At 48.0% G+C, this 19325-nt stretch overlaps 1 protein-coding gene across 2 annotated transcripts; it reads left to right on the top strand.

The window, feature by feature from the left end:
* The first annotated feature begins 8036 nt into the window (after positions 1-8036).
* Positions 8037-18607, top strand: RAC2 (Rac family small GTPase 2). 2 transcript variants are annotated; one of them, XM_071730212.1, is made up of 7 exons: positions 8042-8213; positions 11352-11423; positions 13131-13248; positions 14656-14718; positions 15431-15590; positions 17530-17664; positions 18350-18607. In XM_071730212.1, exons 1-6 carry the CDS (start codon positions 8179-8181, stop codon positions 17658-17660), a joined length of 579 nt encoding a protein of 192 aa, XP_071586313.1. In that variant the 5' UTR covers positions 8042-8178; the 3' UTR covers positions 17661-17664; positions 18350-18607. The 2 variants fall into 2 exon arrangements, with proteins under 2 accessions (XP_071586322.1, XP_071586313.1); XM_071730221.1 differs by lacking the exon at positions 18350-18607 and having other exon boundaries at positions 8037-8213; positions 15431-15594.
* The last annotated feature ends 718 nt before the right edge of the window (positions 18608-19325 follow it).

The raw sequence follows: 19325 nt of genomic DNA, 5'->3' as shown, positions 1-19325 counted from the left end.
TTTCCTCCATCCCCTCCACACAGCCTCGTGAGTTAGTTGTGTGTAGTTTCCCTGTGATTTATCTGGTAGATCTCTGATGTAGGCAATGTGGGAAAAGAAGCAGCATGCTCACCATCTCAGAGACAGAAGAACTGGTGACTGTAAGTATATAGGTCAAGGTAAAATTCCAACCAGATGTCATGACCAAACAAGGCTCTTGCCTCCTCCAGCAGGACTGAAGCTGCAAAGTTCCTTCTCATTCTACATCCTGAGCTCCCTGAGCAGTTGCTGTACACACACAGAAGGCCTTGAACAGGAAAACAAAACTGGTGCTGAATTCTGCCTACAATCTTTCCATGACACAAGAAGGTAGAGTTTGCAGGAACACTGCATGTGCAGAAAAATGAGAAATTCCCTGGTTGGCTCCAGCCTGTCACTTCCAGTCATAGAATCATAGAATTGGCTGGGTTGGAAGGGACCTCAGAGATCATCAAGTCCAACCCTTGATCCACTACTGCTGCAGTTCCCAGACCATGGCACTGAGTGCCACATCCAGTCTCTTTTTAAATATCTACAGGGGTGGAGAATCCACCACTTCCCGGGGCAGCCCATTCCAATGCTTGATTATCCTCTCAGTAAAGAAATTCTTTCTAATGTCCAACCTAAACCTCCCCAGGCACAACTTGAGACCGTGCCCTCTTGTCTTACTGAGGGTTGCCTGGGAAAAGAGACCAACCCCCCCCTGGCTACACCCTCCTTTCAGGGAGTTGTAGAGAGTGATGAGGTCTCCCCTGAGCCTCCTCTTCTCCAGGCTGAACAGCCCCAGCTCCCTCAGCCTCTCCTCATAGGATCTGTGCTCAAGTCCCTTCACCAGCCTAGTTACCCTCCTTTGGGTAACCAGGACCTCAATATCCTTCCTAAACTGAGGGGCCCAGAACTGGACACAGGACTCAAGGTGTGGCCTCACCAGCGCTGAGTACAGGGGCAGAATCACTTCCTTGGACCTGCTGGCCACGCTGTTCCTTCCATCATTGTTTTCCACAAAAAAAAAAATGTCTCCACAGTGCTGCAGCTGACATGACAACCTAAAGCACTTTCTTAAAAGACTTGATTTTGCCTGCCTCAAAGATAGGTGTTATATAGGCAGCTTGATCAGAACTGTTCTTATTTATCTGTCTATAGGCAGTTCAAACCACAACCATCTGGCAAATGCCAAAACTGATGCCTCTCTGCGCTGCAGAAGTACTCTCAGCCACTCCAACAGAGTGATGAAAAATATGTGCCTGTGACTCTAATCTATCCTTTCTTCATCTCTCAATACCTTGATGCCTCCTTCTTCTTACAGCTTCTCCTGCCTGTCCATTGAAATCCTAGACTGTTCTGTTTTGAGACCGTTCCTACTAACTCAGTTCAGTGATCCCCTGGTTCTGTGTTTTGCATTCTTCTGGTTCTGGTTGCCTTCCTTTAACTTTGGTTGGCCTTGATGCTCTTAAAATGGTTTCAGTTATTATAACCAGAGGACTCTGAATGGGAAAAGTACCATTAAAAGTACCATTAAAAAACTGCATAAGTCTACTTCATGTAAAAATGAAACAACTGTGAGATGTACAGGGGTAAACAAGAAATGAGAGGGAATCCTAGAACTCAACTAAGTGTAGAGCACTTGGTGTTGTCAGCAAGGCCAGTACAGATCAATTAATTTATGCTTAAAATTATTCACATTCAGGAAACTGACTCTTATTTTGCATACCTGTTCTGAAACCTGTGGCCTTTACATTAAAAAAAACCCCACTATGATGACTGTAGCAACATCTGAGAAAGGAGTAACCCAAAGGAAACCAAGGCTCTCGAATCTTATCTGAGAGAGGAGATTCATCAAGGAATGCACTCCATGGGAAAAATGGAAACTGTAGACTGTAGGAAAAATCAAAGGACATTTTCCAGGTTATAGAAATCGTTATAAAAAGGCAAAGAGTAAAGCTGGGAATGGCTAGTTCTTGCTCCAAGACATACCTGGCTCAGAAATGCAAAGTTAGCTGTGAGAGAAGTGTCAGTATGGGAACAGGAGAACTGAGTGGGAGTGGGTTTGAGGGAGCTACATGATGTCCAGATAGGTGAAAGTGACTGGGACAGGTCACTTACGTCTTTGGTTGGATTAGAGTGGGATTTGTCCTTTTTTGTCCCCTCCTACTGCTCCGCTTCACATCCACCACCTCATGGGTAGAGCAGTTCTCTTACATCTCCAGAGCTGTTGGGAACAGGGACAGGAAGAATGAGATCCCTGGAAACCAGCACTTCTGATACAGGACTGGGGTTAGATCCAGTAATTGCTACTGCCACTGCACATCCTTCCCAGCTGTGTTTATCTCAGGCTGGAGCTGTGCAGGGAAGAGGTGTCTCTGTGTGTAATGGTGGCATCCAGGTTGGACCAGCAGTCTTCGTCTCATCAGGCACAGGCCAGCTTCTGAAAATCAATACTGCAGGCTGCTCCCCCTGTCTCCTGTGCCATGGACCCTTTTTCCTCTGAGGATGTTCCCTGACTGAACACAGAGACTTTAACTGGAGCTGGAAATATGGGTTGTTCTAGTGGTCACAAAGGGGAATATAAAACTGACAGGGTGGGTGTACTTTTCTACTACTTGATATTAGCTTAAAATAATGGTGTAAATATAAAGGAAATATAGATATTTCCTACTGTTTTCAAAGCAAAGCCAATGGCAAATATTTCTCTGTGCTGAACTGTCATTGTATTCCCACAACTATCCACAAAGTACAGGTCTGCACAAATTCAGTGCCACTTCAGGGGGTGTCAGCTGCTATTCAGGCTGGGCTTAGGGACTGCAGTATGTCAGGAGAGAGTGTAACACTTCTTACGTGCTGTTGTAGGGATTATGAGATGCACTGGCAGCGTTTCCATGCAAGGTAAAACAGCGTTAGAGCAAAGAGAGTGACAGAATTTTTCGTATCAAAACTGGAATAAAATAATCCTTGTCCAGTGTGAGGAGCAACAGAGACTGTGACAGCCAAATCAGTAGCTCAGGATGCAAGTGTGCAGGCAGTTAATGAAGCTTCTAGAACAGAGTTCCTGGAACAGCCACTTCTCAGCAGCATTTACTAATTCAAGGAATTGGAGTCTATTGTAAAGGCAGAAGGATGGTGATCATAAAAGGCCACAGGAAAAAAAGAAAAACAACACCATCTTCTAAAGATTACAGAAGCATCACCCAGAGTCTGATAAACTTGAATGAAGAACTGGGTTGTTTTTTCTGTTGGACTCAGAAGTGCAGCAAGGTAGAAAATTTATACCTTTGAATAAAAAATATGGCAGAAGTCAAGAAAACTATCTTACTGTGGTAGTACTAGTCTTGTAAAACATAGAATCTATAGATTTCCTTAGTGCTCTAAAAAGCTCTTCTCTCTTCTCTGATACAGCCTTCCTAGAAGATACCACAGCTTAACAGTAAAGATATGTGTTAAGTCAGGTTTTACAAAACACAGTATATCTAACATCTGATAACATATGAATAGTTCTAGCAGGCAGAGGAGTTAAGTCAAGGACTTGACACTCAAGTTGGAATTTACATATGTCAGCTCTAGTCCCTGTTACCTTCCCTCTACAACAGGCAGGTAAAAAATGTTGAACCATCTGTGCACCTCATAGGAAAGTATCCACAGTCAGATATTTATCAGTATTCATCACCCTTAAGCAACAGAATGGTATCAGCAAGATGGGGGTTGTCACTGGCTGAAAGTAAACTGTCTGTAAGAATGGAAACCCATATCAGAACACTGGGGACTTGCATAAGTACAGAGATCCAGATAAGGCCAAGCCATAAAAAAAAAAAAAAAAAAAAAAAAAAAAGCCAACAGCCCCCCTCAAAAAAAAGCCCCCAAAACCAAACCCAGCATGATTTGGAATCTGCAAACAACTTCTCGGATGAGGGAAGTGTAAGTGTGAATCATCCATCACAAAGAACTTGATACCCAAAGGTCTGTGCCATGGTCTTCTGCATACCCAGGTTTGTAGTGGAGAAGTGGTGGAGGAGGTGGATCTCTTTCAGTGCTCCAGACAGGAGGATGACCTGCTGTCTTTCCAAAACCAGAAAAGGCTGAGGGCAGTCACAGTCTGAAGATAAAGGAGCCTTCAAGACACAGAGTATAAGGAATCAACTGCCTGCCCCTGATTTCAATAGGGCTCCACAAAAACCCATGAGTAAGATGGGTCTGAAACTCAGCAAACACCATTTACAAGTGGAGTTGCTTATGAGTTACTTAGTAAACACAGGTAGTTCAGTGAGTCTGCCTTGGAAACTTCATCATTTTCCTCAGCTTTTGCTTGAGAGGGTAAATTGCATCTTGAGAAGCCTTTGCTATGGCCATGTTAGAAAACAGACCCTATGTGAGGCAGCTCCACAACCTTTCTAACAGGGTCTGCAGAATACCATGGCCTGGAGTGGTTCAGCTCTGATCTGAGCTCTGAATTTGGGGCAGGATTTCCAGGAGAGCCCGGCAGCCACTGAGGGGCCGTGGCAGTGAGGGAAGTGGGGGGCAGCCACAGCCAGGGGTGGGAGTTTTGGAGAAGAGAAGCAGCAAAGCAAGAACTAAAAGCAGGAGGCAATTGATAGGAAGCTGTGTGGAATGGGGAAGTGGGAAGATACAAAAGGGGAATGTAGCAAGCCAGGACAGTTTGCAGCCCAGCCAGGCTGGAGCAAATTGCTCTCCTCCCTGGTGGAGGCCCAGCACACATAGAAAAGGTCTCATGGCCACTCAGGGTGGCCTGAGCAATAGCTCACCTAAAATAAATCCTCTCAGGGCCCAGGGTAACGGGAATACCTGCTGTGACCATGCTTAGTGTGTGCAAAGAAACGACCCTCACATTCTCCCTAGGAAGAGATAGCCCCTGCTACTCTGTTTGTGCTAAGGACAAGGACAAGTCACCTGCTCAGCTTCTGCTCTCCCGTGCAGGGATGTGAAGTGCAAACATTACCTTCTGAAAGACCCTCACCATTTTCCCATCCTCCCTGAGGCAGCAGAACCCCACAGAAACCAAGGGAGAGATGGAGTCACCCAAATTCCTTGCTGCTTTGGGTCCTTATAGGGGGAAAAAATGGTATCACTCATTTCCTCCCTTGCTCTCTGTCCCACATGGGTGCCATGCAAACCCAGCAGAGATGGGTCACTTGCAGGTGACCCAGCCCAGGACCCTGGAAGTCTCTCAGAGCAAAACTATCTCACTGAGCAATTCTTTCCCATTGTCATCTTCCTCAAACCCAGCAAAGGGAACAAGACAGCCCAGATGTGTGCCTGACTTCCCTCAGCCCCACTGCACATGCAGAAGGAAACTCATGTAAAGAGCACCTCTTGGTGGTGTGAGAGGACAGCAAAGCAGCAGCAGATCTCTGTGCGCTCAGTTAGGGGCTATGGGCCTGTTCCCTACAGTTCCATTCCCTACAGTATGTACAACTGAAAGGTTTTAATGTAGCAGGTGCTAGTTGTTGTCAGAGTGAATATGTATCATTTGAATGTAATATCCTTTTTTAAATAATTTAGATGTGTTGGAAAGAAACCCCCCTAAAAGCCTTTTTATAGATCCCAATTGTCCCTCTACAGAGGCACCGGTGGAGAGGGATGTTTATAGATTCACAGCACAAACTTCTGACTTGGACCAGAATTGACCATTTGTAGCAGTAACTTGTGATTATCTTCCAAAAGTAATTTGCCCAGAAGGACAATGTCCTTCTTACCAGCACATCCACAGCTCATTGTTGGCCATACAAAACTATGTTGTCTTTGACTTGGGGCTCATGTGGGCATGGGGTCTTAACAGCAGTCTCTCCTTCCTGACCTTTTTTAACATGACTTCTTTGTCCTCACTCCTTTCTTCACTGCCAGCCCCACAGCCTCACATGTTGGACTACAAGAATGAAAGCACTCACTGGCAGTCACAAGGGCAGTGGTCCTTGTTCAGATCCTACTGTGCCATGGGCCTCTTTTCTCTTCTTGATTCCATAGTTGGAATATCATCCCTTCCTCCAGTGTCCTCACGTGGCTGTTACTCTGTCCCAGACAAGACTCATTGCATTCTCCAGCTCTCTCCAGCTCTTTTCTCCTCAGTACCCACCCTCCTCAGTCTAGGGCTGCCTGAACACCCACAGATTTGTGCCGTGGTCTTCTCCAAGGGCTCCACCTGGCCCAGATCCCTGGGCCCTTAATTGTTACCCAGATGTCTCCCATAGAGAGCTCTCAATGTGCCCAACTCTGCAAGGAGCCAATCTCCATTGCAGATGTCCCAAAACTTTCCAGCTGAGATTTGAGCTCTCCAAACCTTTTTGGCAAAGGGACTGGTTTCAAAGCTCAGATTTTTTCATGGATGACTGTGCCCCTTGTGCTAACAAACTGCCCATGGCTTGTGCTTTTTTGCTGGCTAGCTGTAGTTTTCTTTCTGTAGCCTGAAGACACATCTTGACACTTGCTGGGCTAAGATAAGGGGTTAGGATATGGCACACTGTGCATCATTTGAGGACTCCTGGCCTGATGCAAACTGTAGGCATTTTTTTTCTATCCACCAGGGGCATTCTTTACAACCAGATACCCCTGGCTTCTCTGTCTGAGTCCCCATCCCCTGACCCGCTGTATTTCTACACCTGCCTCCCCTGTCCATCTCCTGCTCTCTCTCTCAGCCTGTGCCACTCTCCCTCTTGCCCTTCTCTGACCTGTATTTCTATGGCCTGTTCCTGCTCTTGCTTACAGAGGAGTCAGTGGGTTTTCTTCCTCCCCCTTCCCTGCCACCCACAGAGGGAACACCTAGTACAGCTGCTTGCTTTTTGCTTCTGAAATAGCTGCAAGACTTGGAAATATTCCACAGCTGAAGGTTTCTGGGTTGCTGCCAGCACTGAGGGATGGATGGGAGAGCCCTCCTCCTGAGCAGGTCAGTCACAACAGCCTCCTGTGGCTGCAGCCATGCAAAGGCCACTGACCTTTGGTGAAAACACTTTCCCTCAGAGTTCCTTCCTTCAGGAGCACCCCAGCTTAAACCCACCCTTCTTGACCTAACTGCCCTTCTGACACAGCCTGGAAAGTCTAATTGATTTTGTCTCACAACATGCCTTCTGCTATAAGATGCATCACCAGCCCATCCACCTACCAGTTCAGGCTGGAGACATGCACATATATGCACTTTTCCAGGCTTAGCAGTGCATGGGAGGACAGGGAAGTCAATCCTTATTTTTAGAAGAGAACAGAAGGAGTAGAACCTCCTGGGATCTTTCTGTGTTTTCTCTCTTAGTGTTACTGCTTCCTTCTTCTTCTTGCCCCTTAGGTCTAAAACTCCTTTAACTTCTGAAGACAGGATGGAAGAGGTCTGTTAGCTGCTTCACTGGCTGCTTTTGCATGGACATAGGGGAAAGTGAACAGGGAGAAGCTGGATTGCAGGGGCTCCTTGTCCATCACAGTACAGACAGGAGAGAGAAAACAGTTCATTGATTTCCTTGATGCATTGGCTCCACTTCATGGTCAACACACATGTTCTCACAAAGCTTCTTTGTACTAGTAACCTGAGCAGGTGGGGAACAGCAGTGGGACTTTATCACCAGAGGAGAGGAGGGATGGAGTAGCCATGGGGTGGTTGCTGCTTCCTGGAGGCTGCTTAGCTTCTCTATTCGAACTTCAAAATTTTTTTCTTCTGATATTTTGCCATTGATGCTCAGGGACACTGAGAAGACCTGACAAATCTCATTGCCCTTTGTCACCCCCCCAGTCCCACTTCAGATACCCTTGCCTGTTTACACCTCCTACAAAGTTTGGGAGATAAAGAAGGGAGGGGTAAATCCACCCCTCCACTTCCTCACCTCCTCTCTAAACCACTCCCTCTAAAAGCAGTTAGGTGCCCCCACACATCCACTGGGATAGGGTGGAAAGGGAGAGGGTAAGATACCCGAGGGAAAGACCAAAAAAAAAAACATTACAGCAATCATCATCCCAACCATGAAGTCACACACGCCCCGCCTTCAGCTAACGGCCTTGGCCACAGAGCTGCTGCTGCGGTGAGGAGGAGGAGGAGGGACCAGAGGGTGATCCGTCGAGTAAAGTTCCCTCTTCCACTTCCCCCCTCCCTGCAACCTGCTGCTCGCTGCAGTGCAAGGGCCAATACCCAAATCTGCCCCTCTCCTCGGCTCGGTCCTCCGCCACGAGTCCAGAGACATGCAAGCCATCAAGTGTGTCGTGGTGGGAGATGGGTAGGTACCCCCCTGGTTTGCTGGGGATGAGGGGTGGGTGGGGGTGAGGGGTGGGAGGTGTGGTTGCAAGGGGAAGAAGACAAGGTGGCTGCTTGGTGAAACCTCCATGGCTCCATGGCTTTGCTTCTGACCTTGGTCACTCTCCCCGAGGGCAAGGGACTTTCCTCTGGAGAGGGTGTGAAAGAGGACATTTTGAAGGGCATCTGTGAAAGGGGCATGGAAAGTGGATCAGGTCTGTCCCCCACACAGGAGAGGATGGTGTTGCTGCCAGATTCAACCTATAGAGAAGAGTCAGATTGAAAACCCAAGAGGTGCAAGACCCTCCCGCAGGGAAATGGCTCCTCGAAAGCCATCTGGGGCTGACAGAGAGGGCATGGCACTATGGTCCTCACGAGATGTCCCCTGATATCTCTGAGTTCAGCTTCTCTCAGTACATTATCTCTGTATCAGGGTGTGGGGAAGACTGACAAGAAGGTTCTGTGGGCACAAGGAGGAGGAGATCTTTCCATTGAGATAGGCACGAGTATGAGCTTCTTTGGGAGTGGGACGTAACACAACCTTGCCTTCACAGCATGATGGTGCCAGTGCCCATGTCCCATGATCCCTGGAAATGTCCCTGTCTCGGCCGTCAATAAGTGAAGCAGTCAGTGCTGCTGCGGGTGGGAGGGATGGGGTGGACATGGCCTCTTCTTCCACGTGGGTTGAGTAGGTGTAGGGAAGGGGGGGAAGGAGAGTCCACATTCAGCAGAGAGTAGGTTAATTTCTTTCCCAGCTAAGAGCTGGCCAGACTGTAATCTGGGACAGCTATCAGGTAGCAGATGAAGAGACATTTGTAGCAGCCCTGCTCCCCACAGTCACTTCCTCCTCCAAAACTTGCCCAGGGAAGAAGATGGCTGCAAACATAACAATACATGTTAAACATATTCACCAGGGCAAGGGGATGGGGAGAAGGGATGAGGAAGGACAGAGCCCAAAAGAGAAACCATTACATTGGAGAAAAGTTCCCTGAAGGCTGCAAGCTAGAGCCACTAGGCATTTTTCTATTTCCCTGTTAACCCTTCAGTTTCCCCGTCACACATTGCACCAACTCTGTTATCATCCCTTAAGGCAGTATTCCCCTCATATCAGGGCTAATCCCAAAACATGTCCTGCTCTCAGCTGCTCTGACAGCAACTCCTCTTAAATGTCTTCTGTCCTGCCATTCTGCTTCTCTGTGCACTGCACCTCCCCTCTCACCGTCTTGCAACACATCATCAGCCCAGTCATCAGCATCCATGGCACTGAGCTCTTGGTTCACCCCCTTTCATGTCCCTCTTGGCAGTATCAGCCATGTCATCCTGTGTCTGCTGAGCCTTACAGACCACAGGAGCTCCTGCTATTGCTCCTCTAAGCCCCTCAGATCCCCTTATAGCTGTTCTGGCCCCATAGCCTGCTCCGTCATGCATCACTGACCTCTTCAGTTCCAGAAACCTCTGGCTGTCACTATCTTTACCTCATTTCTCAATATCTTTGCTGTGACCTTTACTCCTTCTCTGACCCTTTGTGCACCTTCCTGTTCAGCCACACCAGTTCAGAAGTGTCCCTCCTTCCATGACTTGACCCCTCCTCAGTCCCATAGTTCTCCTGAGCTCTCCATAGAACTTCAGGAAGCTTCCATGACCCTCCTGCAATGCCTCCATGATAAGAGGGAAGCAAGTGAGCTGGGTAAAGACAAGGGTCTCAGATAGGAGGATCTAGGAAAGGGAGGTGGTAGAAGGAAGAAACAAGTGTCAAACCACACTGAAGTGCTCAGTTTCCTCCTCAACTTCCCCACAGTGCAGATACTGAGGCAGGTGCCTCATGACCCGTGCAAAGATGCCAGCTGTGCCTGTCAAGGGCACACAAAAAGGCAGGACTGCAGCTCTGCACAAGGGGTTTTTGCAGGTACAGCTGAGATATTCAGCACATCCCCAGCAGCAGGACTCCAGCCTTCGCCCCAGGAAAGGTGTCTCCCTCATCTTGCTGCTGTGCTCACAGGCTGAGCAGGCAGGCTGCTCTCATCACCTCCATCTCACACATGCTGCGCCTAAAGCAAGGCCAGACTTTCCCAGGCCATACAGATCTAAAAAACAGCAACCCAGCAGGAGGATTCTCCTTTTCATACCTGTCCTGGCTGCTTTTTCTTCTTCCATCTTTTTTCCCTCATCTCAGTCTTCACCTTGCCTGTGACATCTTCTCCTCCTTTCAATAGCCTTACCCAACAGCCTTTCCCTCCTCCCTCACACCAATGCTCTCACCCAGTCTGGGCTCTGATGCTAGCCTGCCTTATTTGTGCTCCACCCTGAAGCAGCACAGCTGTGGGGGAGGCTGAAGAGAGAGGAAGCACCAGCATTTAGCTCAGAAACACCCAGCAGCCTGTCAGCCACGGGGAGAGGTACCTGGCTAGCTGCTTACATACAGCTCTCTGCAGATGATGCTGCAGCATATTTATCACAGACAGGTATGAGATGATGCACTTCCTGGAGAAGGCTCCAGAGAGACCTTATAGCAGCCTTCCATTACCTGGAGGGGCTCCAGGAGAGGTGGGGAAGGACTTTTTACAAGGGCATGTAGTGATAGGGGGGATGGTTTCCAGCTGTAAGAGGTTAGATTTATGTTAGATGTTAGGAAAAAATTCTTCACGATGAGTGTGGTGAGACCCTGGAAGAGGTTGGCCAGGAAAGCTGTGGCTGCCCCATCTCTGGAAGCGTTCAAGGCCAGGTTGTATGGGGCTCGGAGCAACCTGGTGTTGTGCAAGGTTTCCTTGCCCATGGCAGGGGGTTTGGAACTGGTTGACCTTTAATGTCATTTCCATCTCAAGCTATTCTATGATTCTATGATCTGGGAGTGGACGCATTTTTGGTGAGTGATCTCTGTAACAGATCATAAAACCAAGTTTTCTTGCTCAAAGAAGACAAATATTTATGGGTGCCATCCTGTCTTCCTTCCTGATTGTTTTCTAACCTATGGTTACATGCTCTCTGGTCCTGCAAATGGTTTTCTGCATCCAAGGGTCTCCCGACAGGGCTGGCTTAGAAGTGTGGAAGGATTGCCTCACCCCCATCTTACTCTACCAGGATGTTCTCCACTGCCATGACTTCTTTCTACTTTGTCTTCCAGAGCTGTGGGGAAAACCTGTCTCCTTATCAGCTATACTACCAATGCCTTCCCAGGAGAGTACATCCCCACTGTGTGAGTAATGCATAAATGGTTCCTGGGGTGGGAGAGGGGCATGGAGATCAGAATGCACAAGGGTGCAGAACCCCACAGTTCTGCACTCTGAAGGCAGATTCTATACCTCAATGTCAGCAGAGGAAGGGCTGCTAAACCAGTGAAGGTGCCTCTACATTTCAGTTCTGTCACCTTTCACCAGAAGCACAAGTGGCCTTCTAAAATATATTTGGGAATATTTGGGAGACACACACACACAAGCACCTATTTATCTGCTAGGCTTACATACAGTGTATGGGGTCCTGCTAGGACCAGGCAAAACTAGGCACCAGGCTACAAAAACTGTGCCAGACCCTTGAGAAGGTGGTTGGAGGGGCACAAGTTCCTGCTTTCTTCCTCATCCAAGGCTCCCACTGTCTTTGGAGCAGGAACTGACAACCCTGATGATAAGAGTGCAGCATTCAGCTTAGCACCAGAGTAAAAGCATTATGCAACCCAGAGGATGTGTGTGAGAGGCTGGGACAGACATGCAGACTGGTGAATAAGGAGCAAGCTTAGGGTTGCTCTAGTTTGAGTGCTCAGATGCGTGTGACTCCCCAGAATGCATGGGGAGATGTGTTTGGGGATGCACACCACATGTGCTTGTACAACATCACTGGAGTGTGGAGTATGGCTACATGCTCCCAGAGTTGGGAAAAGGAGCTGGGCACAATGTGTCAGACTGCCAGCTCATGTTCAGGTTTATTGGGAAGGACAGGTGCAGGAAAACCTTAGAGCCTCACTTTTTCCCCCAGACCAGTCTGCAACGTTTGGTGCAAAAAAATGTTTGTGTCAACAGGAACCCATCTCTTCTCGAAAGCTAGATTGTTGCCATGTCAGGGAGGGTGGAACTAGATGATCTTTAAGATCCTTTCCAACTCGAGCTATTCTATGATTCCATGATTCCATGATTCCTTCCTAGCACATAGCCATGAAATGGCTATTTCTCCTCCAATATGAAGTTTGTGTCAGGGAGGCCATTTTGTGCTCCTAGACACATCTTAGAACATGTCTGACTTATCTTAAAACAGCAGCGTGTGCTGAGATCACATTTGTAAGGTCTTTGTGTTGCTTCCTTCCTACCACTGGTTTTCCTCACCCAAGCCTGAAAAACAAAGTACAGCAAAAGGGACAGAAAATAAAATTTCCTAGGATGAGTGGAGGAGCACTTCTAGTGACTTAATAGTATTTTTTCCAACAAGTCTCTGCTTCCAAGCATGCAATGCTGACACCTTGGCATATCGGTCTCAGTGGAGAGGTATTGAGCGGAGGTGTTGAGGAGTGCAGGGTTTTGGGGGAGCTACAGAGGCATGGGTTCTTCTCAACTTTGAAGAGAAAGCTGGGGTTTAGAGCACTAAAGATGGGGCGTGGCTAGAGCAGACACAATTCTGGAAAGGATACTAAGAGTAGAAGGGGGAAACTGAAGGATTTATGGATCTACATGCAAGGTGTCAAAGGTGGAGCTGCAGCCAGGCACCTGTCCAGGATAGTTGGGTGATGGAGAGGAGGTTAATACTGAGCTGGCAGTCTGTATGACAGAGGTTCAAAGAAAAACAGCATCACCCAGCTCAGCTGAGAGGAAGAATTCCTACCCTTTGCTCTGGGATGCACCCAGTGAAATCCACCTACAATGCTGGCAGAGTTCGCTCTTCTCCTGTTTGAGCCACGGCCTGTGTCTCTGTGTTTCAGATTTGATAACTATTCTGCCAATGTGATGGTTGACAGCAAGCCTGTAAACCTGGGGCTATGGGATACTGCTGGACAAGAGGATTATGACAGGCTGAGGCCACTCTCTTACCCGCAGACGGTGGGTGGCTGCTTCTTCCTCCTCCTTCCCCTGCTACAAAATCAACATTTGCCATAAGGCAGTGACAGGACAGTTCCCATCTCTGATTTTACTTTTCTGGGAGTAACTATGTTGATACCCAAGTGCTTTGAAACCCTGAGGACAAAAGATATCTTAGGGTATTTTGGACCTTTTTCTGAACTTAGTTACTTGTATAATTATATATATATATATATATATATATATATTTCAGTGTGGGACAGATGCCTGACACATTCCTGCTACTAAAACCCCAAACTCTTGTGAAGATGGAGTGGCTAAGGGAATTTAGAAACTGAGGCAGAAGCTATTCTGGCTTCTGCCTTTAAAAAGAAATATGATGTGTGGACACATGTATTTGATGTCCCAACTAAGCCCAAGCCTCTACTGGAACAAATGGATGCCTCTCTGCAGATAGTGTATTTACCAGTTTTTCACCACGCTGACAAAGTGATTTCAGGGTTTCAGGGTAACCTTTCCTGCTGTTCCAAGCAGCCTCTTGGCAAGCTCTGGAAGACCCTGCTGTCTCTCAGCATTGGTCTGAAGTGTGCCATTGCAACCACAAGGGCTAGGAATTGAGGGCACTCCTTGTTCAGAGAGGTTCAGCCACCTAGACCTGGTGTAAGCTGGTTGCCTAGACTCCTTCTGGAGACTGTGAGAAAGGGTGTTTCTCAACAGCATGTTTACACCTACTCCGGGAAACATCCCAAGGACAGAAGGGAGAACTCTTCTCCAGGGTACCTGGATGTACTCCAAAGTACTTTCCTCCAGCACTTGTAGAAGTATGGCAATGGATAGGTTGGGCCTGACACCCTTCTTTTAGCTAGGTGAAGTTGCATGAAATAAATACAGTCTTGAAGAGCTGTTTTGGTTTTGTTTTGTTTTGTTTTGTTTTGTTTTGTTTTGTTTCTGATGGAAGTCTAAATTCCACCATGCCCAGGAGAATCACTTATATGGATAACCTCATTTGCATCCTGCATGTGCACTTTTTTGGGCTGAGCGTAACACTTTCTCAACAGCAGACAAAATCATTCTGGCCTGAAAGCTCCCTGGTGCTCTGTGAGAAATGAGCAGGACAGGGGCAGTGCATTTCCCATGAGGATGAGTGTGCCTACCACAAAAACCCCATCCTTGTAGTTAAACATGTGGCTCTTCTGATAATGGTGGCTATGGTTACCATGAGTCAGGGGAGCAAATAGACTTCTCTCCTCTAGAGGCAATTAGCAGCAGTCAGGACTGTGTTACATTGCAAGAAACAGCTTTCTCTAGCATGACCCTCTGCTTCAGAGGGAAGCTGCTGCCCACCCACCTCTTCTCTGCTCTCCTTGCCTCCTATTATGCAATCCCATCCTCTCATCCTAACTCTGCTCCATGGTTGTATGCCTACAGGATGTCTTCCTGATCTGCTTCTCTCTTGTCAGCCCAGCATCTTATGAAAACGTCCGTGCTAAGGTGAGAAAGTATCCTGGTCCATAAGGGGTTTTGAAGGGGGAGATTGGTGGTGGTCTGTAGGTGGAGACTGCTAATAAGGTGTCATAGAATAACTGTGAGTTACTGCTGATAAGATGTCTGGATTCAGAGAGGTAATATCTTTTTTGTGTCAGTCAGAAGGAACTAAAACATCAGCCTCCTTCGGAAGTCTTTCTGGGTCATGTCAAAGAAAGTGGTAAAGCCTGTTGAAGGGCTAATATCCATCTTGCTTGGCTACTCAGCTGTGAGACAGCTGTGAGGCTTATCATCTTTCAGACAAGACTGTCCCAACACAGGCATACAGGGCCAGTCCATAGGGCATGAGAAGCAGGTACCCACAGCCTTTGGATGATGTGTGAGGGAAGGGAGAGATGGATGGGGAGGGAAACAAAATAGTATTTCCTTCCTACCATTTTCAGGTCCTCCCTGCGTTTCAGAGAGACAGGAAGGTTGAAGAGCAGTTTGTCCTTTCACTTAACAGAATTTGAGCTCTGCGACAGGGACTTGGCCTGTGAATCCTGCAACAGGGACTTGTCTGGGCCAGGCTATAGTGCCCAATACTAGATGGAAGGGCTGTGAGGAAAGACAGGATGTTAGTTATCTCACTGGCATTTGTTCAGGGGTGCCTCTTTCTTTTTTCTTTTGCATGCCCATATGCGTTTCTCACATCTTTGCCATTTTGCTCCTTTGCTAGTGGTTCCCCGAGGTGCGGCACCATTGTCCTAACACACCCATCATCCTGGTGGGCACAAAGCTGGATCTTCGTGATGACAAGGATACCATCGAGAAGCTGAAGGAGAAGAAGCTATCCCCCATTACATATCCTCAGGGCCTTGCTCTGGCCAAGGAAATCGGTAAGTGCTTGCAGCAACATCTTGCACCTACTGAAAGGAGAGAGGAAGAAGATAAAGGCTTTCCCTCAACCTAATAAGTCTTCCTTACAGGTATCTCACAGTGGTATCTCCAAGGGACACAGGGAAACACATCAAGGGTCATTTCAGAGGACTCAGGAAGGAGACCTGTTCCTTGAGAAATCTTCAGCCTCCTCTGTTTTCTGCCTCTCTCTGTCCACTATCCTACACGCACACACAAATGACACATTGACACATTCCCCTCCCCTTTTACTCTGCTATTTCTATCTGGGCCAGTGTTTTTCTGTGAAAACCACAGCTGCTGCGTGGGCAGAGACCTCTCCTTCATATGCAGGAAGAGGCAGCAGAGTGAGTTTTCTAACATCTCACAGGAAGAGTTGCAGCTGCAGCTTCCTGCCCCTGGTTATTGTGGGGCACACGTGTAACCCTCAGTGCTTGTCAGACCACACCTGGAGTATTGTGTTCAGTTTTGGTTCTCCACTCCACAAAACCCATAGAATCATACAATATGCTGAGTTGGAAGGGACCCATCAGGATAACTGAGTCCAACTCCTGTTCTGGTGTATCCATATCTTTGTCTTGGCTCCACCTTTGAGTTGAGTTTTGAGAGCTCTCTACTCCAGCAGCAGTCTGCATCTGCCTCTCCAGGAGATGGGAGATTTCCTCTCCTTAGGATATTTTAACCTTTTAAAAAGTTAATTCCAAATGTTCTGTTTGCATTTTTGTGTCAAGGATGCAGAGAAGGGCCATGAGGATGATCAGAAGACTGGGGCTTTGCCATATGAGGAGAAGCTGAGAAAACTGGGTCTTTTCAGCCTTGAGAAGAGAAAGCTTAGGGGACACCTTTTTATGATCTTCCAGTACTTAAAGGAAGGTGGAGACTCCCTATTTACAAGGAGTCACGTGGACAAGACAAGGGGCGATGGGCACACGTTGCTCCTGGGGAGGTTCTGTTTGAACGCTTGAGGAAAATTTTTCACTCTGAGGACAGTCAGATATTGGAGTGGTCTCTCAGGGGAAGTGATGGATTCCCCCACTTTGGAAAGTTTTAAGTCTCAGCTCATAGGGGTGCTGAGATATAGCATATAAACACTAATATTAGAAGGCCTAATTAGAGTTCCAGGTGATCCTTGAGGTCTCTTCCAACCTGACATTCTATGATTCTATATGTCTCTCACCCCACCATTTATCTCAGGGGCATCAGTGCTCTCCTGTCTTTTGGGACAAGCACAAACACCTGTTCCAGATAAACTCTCTTCTCAGATGAAGCACACAGGATCAGCAAAGAGGGTGCAAAAAACAGCTTTAGGGAAAAGTTTCCACTTAGTTGTTCAGAGGAGAGGTTGTCCAACCAGGATGGCACAGCCAGCCTCATGTCTTTGCTCTGGCTACAAGGGTGGAGAATAGACAAACCTTGGCATGCTTTGCCATGAAGTCAAGACTGCCTGAATGACTGAAGTGTGTCCTGAAAATGCTTAATCACTTTGAATACCTGAGCTGTGTTTATTCAGTTCAGACGAAGTCCAGGTTCCTTACACTCCAGCACAAGGTCTCTAGGAATCTGGGGATACAGACTCCCAGAAGGGAGGTGCCATGTGATTTGTGATGCCACCAGAAACACTTAACACTTAAAACCTGAGACAACTTGAGACCTCATCTCAAGATGACATTCAGAGTCTTTAGGTGATGGGTACATGCCTCGGGACACTGTAAAATGGGCACTGAGGGAGGAGGGTGTTGTGGCTCTTAGGTGATGGGAGCCAGGAGTGTACTGGTGTTCCAGGCACATGCATCTCGTTATGCCTGATGCAATCTGTGGTATTCCTCCCATGTGTTTCTTTTCTGAGGACTCTTTGCAGCAGATTCCTGGGTACTCCCATTCCCTTCCTCCACATTACAGCATCTGCTTTCCTCCTGACAGACTCTGTGAAATACCTCGAATGCTCAGCTTTGACGCAGCGTGGTCTCAAGACGGTGTTTGATGAGGCCATCCGAGCAGTCCTCTGTCCACAGCCCACCAGGACAAAGAAACGAGCATGCAGCCTCCTCTAAATGAGTAAGTCTGATCCCTGGGAGTGGCACCAGTGGTCCTTTCCTGCTCCTGAAAGGCTGGGGGCACTGTGTTCCTGTGTCCTGCAGTGGGATGGGTCCCCCTCAGAGAAGGAGACAGCCTGGGGAAAGGACAGGACATGGTGTGACAGAGCACACAGACCCCCAAACCACTGCTCATAGGCAGGATTCCCCCCATCTCCTGGTGCATGGCAGCCCAGGATTTTTCATCTCAGTCATCACAGAGTCTTTTACCTTCTGACACAGAGGGAACTGAGTCCAGGCTGCCCAGCAGAGGACCTGCTGAGAGAACTGGGAAGCCACTGGAATTGCCTATAGAAAAAATACCAAAACTGTTCTGTTTTCATGGCAGTTGCCCAATGGCCCTTCCTCTTACCAGGCCCTATCCACCTCAAGCGGGGTTTTGTGTTGAAGTTCATTGGAAAGCAGCGGCTTCTCCCCCAGAGCTCCTTTATTCCTATTGTCTCCATGTCCCCCTTCAGCTCAAGGCAGGAGAGGGAGGAGAGGGGCTTCAGGATGAAAAGCAAAGCTGGCCAGAGCCTGAGGAAATAAAGAGTGAGAGCTTTTTAGCTAGGATACTGCCCCTTTGTTCTCCCACCATCACCAGGGCAAAGGGAGGGAGAGGAGGAAAACGTGTGATTTCACAAAGTCTGTCATGTTTTTGGCTACAGATCCCAGCCCCTTCCTGATGCCAGGTTCTGTCCAGCACACAGGAGAGCGATGGCTCCAGCATCCCAGAGCTCAGTATCTTGTGGCAGTCACTGCGCTTTTTACTTCCGCTGAAAGACTGTTGTGGGTCTGTAGCACTGGTTTGTCCATTTGCACAACTTCCCCACACTCACCCCACCCCAGCTGCCCCTTTCCTTCCTCACCAGCCCCCCAGGTTACAACGTAATGAGTAAGACCCAATAAACAGACTGTATATTCTTGCCATGTCTGATGTGTTGCAACTCAGGGGACACAGCCATGAAGCAGTGAACCACAGGATGGCTGGGCTGGAGGGACCTGCCACCTGTGTCCCTCCTTTGGCAGTGATAATGTTGGAAACACCATGATGAGCTTTGTACTGGAGAGCCCTGGACACTATAGGATGAAGAGACAAGGCCTGATTCGTGCACCAAGTTGCTACATTCCCAGCTGAGCCCTCTGCATTCATAGAATCATAGAATGGTTTGGGTTGGAAGGTCATCTGGTTCCAAACCCTATGCCATTTCCCACTAGACCAGGTTGCTCAGAGTCCCATCCAACCTGGCCTTGAACACTTCCCGGGAGGGTGGTAGCCACAACTTCCCTGGCCAACCTCTTCCAGTGTCTGTCTCACCAACCTCACAGTGAAGGTTTTTTTCCTAATGTCTAACCAAAATCTACCCTCTTACAGCTAGAAACTGTTCCCCCTCATCCTATTGCTACATGCCCTTGTAAAAAGTCACTTCCTATCTTTACTGTAGGTCTCATTCAGGTACTGGAAGGTTGCTGTAAGGTGTTCCCAGACCCTTCTGTTCTCCAGGCAGAACAACTCCAGCTCTCTCAGCCTGTCTTCATAGGAGAGGTGCAACAACACCTCTGATCATCTTCATGGCCCTCCTCTGGACTTTCTGCAGCAGGTCCATGTCCATCTTGCTTTGGGAGCATCTCTCTGTAAAGTGC

The sequence above is a fragment of the Heliangelus exortis genome, chromosome 1 (assembly GCF_036169615.1).
Source record: "Heliangelus exortis chromosome 1, bHelExo1.hap1, whole genome shotgun sequence".
NCBI classification, from domain to species: Eukaryota; Metazoa; Chordata; class Aves; order Apodiformes; family Trochilidae; genus Heliangelus; species Heliangelus exortis.
This window is presented reverse-complemented; position numbering and strand designations above follow the sequence as displayed.